The sequence below is a fragment of the Pteropus vampyrus genome, unplaced genomic scaffold, assembly GCF_000151845.1.
Source record: "Pteropus vampyrus isolate Shadow unplaced genomic scaffold, Pvam_2.0 Scaffold6, whole genome shotgun sequence".
NCBI lineage: Eukaryota > Metazoa > Chordata > Mammalia > Chiroptera > Pteropodidae > Pteropus > Pteropus vampyrus.
In genome coordinates, this window is record NW_011888787.1 from 7,316,331 (window position 1) to 7,321,254 (window position 4,924).

Genomic DNA, 4,924 nt, shown 5'->3' on the forward strand with positions numbered 1-4,924 from the left:
AATACTGGAAATACACTTACTGCTATTGTTGATCCATTTTTCCCAACACCACCGGTGAAGATCACACGGAAGTAATTCGTACAGGAAAATATGGTCCCTGCTACAGTACAAAGTGCAGGAAAAACTTTCACTTGAATATTCAGCATTGGAATCTTTAATAGGTAGAGAGAAAGAATGATTAAAATACATACAAATTAAAATAAGAATCCGGAACGAATATTTGATTCATATTCTGATATGTTCTCTATTCCCTCTAGTTTAGTAACTACTTAAATTAATGGAAGTTTCTCTCTCCTTTCCTTTATAAGCAATATAACAAGTCACAAAGGATGAGGCTATATAAAAGTTGATCTAATTTTTGATATCGATCCTTAAAAAAAATAACTGATCCAACTTTATTTGTGTCATAAGCTAAGTAGGGTTCACCTAACACATCCCAGAGGTCTCCCAACAGTGAACCTGGCTGTCTTCTGGCATTTTTATAAAAGAAGTGTAGTTTGTCTTTTCCTTTGTGCATTTTTTAACTCCACCTTTAAATCTGTAATTCATTACTAATTGTTATGGAGAGAAAGCATGGCGCATAAAAGACTAGAAATATTTGCAACTAGATTGAAAGAAATCTGTAAACTAGAGAATGGAAGACAGAATTTCTACTCAGGAGAGTTCCCAACTCCATATTGTTAGGATAGGGCAGCTGGTAAAAGCAGAGGACCCCTAAGGGAGCACGCATATGCAGAGGAGGAAACAAGTCACGCTCGACCGAGCTAGGTACAGTTCTACGATTGTGAAGCCAAAATTTTTAACATATGGATTTACTTTTCAGAAGAAGTAAATAACATATTTTTATAGTATACTGAAAATCTACCTAAAATAAGGAGGGCTGAGTGGATTGGAATCATATATTTCATCTCACAAGCACAAATCGATCATTTAAAATGAAAAATACTTGCATTAAAATTTTAAAATCCTTAAGATTCTCTCCCTTTTTACACCTCTCCTTTAGCTTTTCTGAAATCTCAAATTTTGTCCAATATGGACGGAAAAGAAAGCACCAGTAGAATGATACAGTCTAACAACAGAAACAAATGACTATAGGAATAAGATTCCAAAAGCCCGCAAAGGTTTAACAGGCAATGAATTCTTACAATGAACACATTTTAATTAGGGTCGTTCATACTTTTTAGGGCTGCCATCTGCCTACACTTTAAAATCAAATAGGAAATGTGAATTTTCCTACTTTTTGTATATATAAAACTCCAGTAAAATCGGTAGAGACATAAATTTTAATGTTTAGATACTCTATTCAAAATTCTCAAGAACTCTGTTTATACAACTCTGATCTCTTGCAAAACTGCAGCTCTAAAAAAAATTGAAATCAACTGTTCAAATTCCAAGTTGCATTGTGGCAGTGTTTAATTTTCTAAAATGAATAGGTCAACTTAAAAATCAAGCCCAGAACTTTATGGAGCATCCTGATCTTACTTCCCTAATTGATCTCCAAACCCTACAGCCCAAATCAAAACTAGTTTTCAATAAAAGAGAAAATCAACACCATGGTTGCTTTGAACTCCAAGAGATTTTTCTGCTCTAGTTCTGAAAACTAGAACTATCACAATGTAAATCTGATGCACCTGGCTGGTTTCTTTTTCTCTCCAGAGACAAAGAACCAGTCTAGCAAAGAGGGAAATACTACACTCCCTCAGATTTCAAAAGAAGCAAAGCATTAATCCATTGCACGCCTGTATTCAAGCCAGGGTACTGAATGAGCACCAACTCTGGTGTAGCAGTAATCTGTGCCAGTTGAACTAAATGGCATCACAACTGTATTTAAAATCTGGAAAATGTTACAGGAGCATGGAAATTGTGGCCCTTTAAAGAGAGAATAAACAGAAACATTAGAAAAGCCAGGCTTAGTAAATGCCTTGGAACACAAAAGGAAGCAAGCAAGCAAGTACAGACTCAGAAGCAAGGTATCATAAACATTCTTAGGACCCTCTTCACTTCTGTCATATATAATAGCTATATACACCAAAACATAAGCTCCTGACTGCAGGACTTTGTTTTAATTGATTTTTATATTCACTCTAAAACTGCATATTGTAGGTGCTCAATATACACTTGTCAAATGAAGATCTCCTTCTTGCTCTCCATGTAGAATTACTATTTTGAGAGAGTACAGAGCTACACCTTGCCCCCACATTAACAAGGAAAAAGGTAGTTAGCTACCAGAAAATCTGAGGCAAAATGAAGGGAAATCTGGGGTCAGAGGAATCCCAAGCCTCACCAAGTGATCCCTTAAAAATCAGCACCAAATGACTGACTTACAAAAAGCACTTAAAAGTGTTGCCATTTTCACCTCACACCCAAGATTAAGGGAGGTGAGCACTGTCTGTCTTTCCCAATCTTTTTCTTTCTGTCCTCCTGGAACTTGTCCAAGGTGGCCAAAGTGGCCAGAAAGCTGTACGAAAACATCTTTGTCTCAGGCCTACCCAGAACTCCCTTGGGTCATAGTGTCTACCCTACAGCCAAGGGAAACCTTCAGGATTCATGCCATGAAAATTATATAACTCAATAATATCGATCTAATGGAATGCATTTTTAAAAAGGTTAGAAATGAAAAAATATCTTAAATCCCCCAATTTACTATATTATAATGCGCCAATGCTTTAATAGTTTGGGTTAATGCAGAATATCAGTTACTAAACTGCTGGGCATAATGAAATGTTTTTATAGGCTTTACAATTTTTAGCAGAAATAGAAACTATCATTTTGAGATTAGATACTTTCTTCCAAAGGATGTGGGAATATGCCTATTTATAAATACTTTTAACATAAGTGATTTCCAGCAAAGTAGGATTTAACAATAATTAGTGTCCACCAAAATGTTTAAGAAAAATTGCCTTGTCTGAATTATTTAAATGTAAGGGTACTTCTTAAGTCTTTTAGTTTAAGAATGAAATACAAATAAATTACATTACTTAGGAGGTCTTCAGTTCTACCTAATGAATAAAGTGTCCCACGGTTTAATACACATTTAATGAACTACACATTTACAAGAATCGAATGTCTAAAAATAAACAAACGAACAAAATCATCAACTGTCAGTGAAAAGTAACCATGAGGAGATTATCTGTGGGTCCCCTTCAAAGTAATGATAGTCTCCTTTTTTTTTTTTAAAAAGAGTGATATGATAGAAGATAGTCCTAAGACATTCCAAAAGGATATATTCTTTTGGGGAAAACGATACACAAAAAATATAGTTTTGTTTCTTGCAACATGTAAACCATGTACTGACTTTTGCATATGAAAATCATTTCTTTCATTAAAAAAAAAAAAATCCAGCCAAATCAACAAAAACTACCTATCAATCACCTTTGGTAAAAACCCATTTCTTGGAAACAAACAAACAAAAAGAGCAGCAAGAAATGAGTAATCTACATACAGTGGACCTAAGTCACTTACTTTTGCAGGACAGCTGATCTTGTAGAATCAACTTTACGAAGACATTTGCACTACTTTTGTTTTTATCATAAATTCGCTTTCTAAATATCAGTTAAAGCTTTTTAATGAATATTTGGAAAGCAATTTCCATTTTATGCCCTCAAACTCAAAAGAGATGAACAATTCATATCTGGGCCCTAAATAAATAACCTTCTCTTCATTTTGGCACACAAGTGGGATCACAACATGTAGTAATCCTTCCTAAACCAATATAATATAATTCAGAACAGCATATTTGGCAATAAGTCCATAAGGCCAAGTTAAAAAAAAAAAAAAAAGAAAAGAAATGTAGTGGCTTGAGGTCAATTATGTGAATTTGTACTGGGAATTGCTCAAAGAACACAGAATATTTCTCTCAGCCTCCAAATAGCCCCAGTGATGTCGAGTCCTTCCCTTCTAATGCTGGTACCAGTAGGACCAGTGATGCTCTTAAAACAAGGGCCTGGGAGCCTGTTTCCCTACTGCAACCTGACCTCACTGATCCTGGAACTGGACTGCTGGTTCTGGGAACTCCATTCCAGTCCTGGATCTGAGAGTTCCTCAGATTACTTTTTAAAATATATAATAAAAAAAGATGATTGTTATCTTTATTATCAATGAAGATAGGACAAAATATTTGATCTTTTTAAAAGAAAAAAGTCACATCTGTCATATACATGTACAGATCATGTGAATAAATCTTAATTTAAAAAGGCAACAAGCATACTTGAAGCAAATTACTGCCAGGCAATACCTAAAAAATAAGGATATGTGTATAGCCGATGTGTGTACATAACTTCATTTACAACAATGCTTTATGTATTTCTCTACTGATAAGAATAATTAGGTGTATATACCTGATGCTGATTTGTTCTTGGATGATCAAGCCAGAAATCCCATTTTCTTTTTGTTACTGAAACTATGGTAATTTATATATGTTTAAGATATTCAAAATAATCTTGGAGGGGGTAGATTTTGGCATAAAACACAAATCCTCTGAAAATAATCAATATAGTCAAGAGATATAAAAAATTTAAGTGGGGTTAGGCTTCAGACTTTGTGATCTCGTTTTAGGGAAAGGAAAACTTCCTCTATGGCTAAACTGTTTAAAAATGTAGTATATTTAACCTGGTGGAGAGCAAAAATAATAAAATTCTCTAGTGATATCTATAAATCTCAGATTTCACTACAGACCCTATTGGCTTTTGAGACTAATGTGTAAAAAAGATGTGAACCTGAATATTATGTACATGACTGAATAGTTTCATATTTTTCCTGGTTGACAACGGATTATTTTTATTCCTTCATCTCCTTCCTTACAACCTTATCCTCCCAACAAAAGGCATTAAACAATTACCGGTACTAAATACTCAGGAAAGTATATTAACTACACTTCGCATATCTAATTTACCATCACTAAGTGACTTGGGTAAGGGAAAACTCT

General features: G+C 34.3%; 1 protein-coding gene across 1 annotated transcript in view; it reads right to left on the reverse strand.

Annotated features, from left to right (window-relative positions):
- Nucleotides 1-4,924, reverse strand: part of CEPT1 (choline/ethanolamine phosphotransferase 1) — a 36,926-nt gene that overhangs the window by 4,041 nt on the left and 27,961 nt on the right. The window contains exon 6 of the mRNA XM_011367309.2: nucleotides 21-152. Within this exon, the coding sequence (XP_011365611.1) occupies nucleotides 21-152 (132 nt within the window). The remainder of the gene's footprint in view (nucleotides 1-20; nucleotides 153-4,924) is intronic.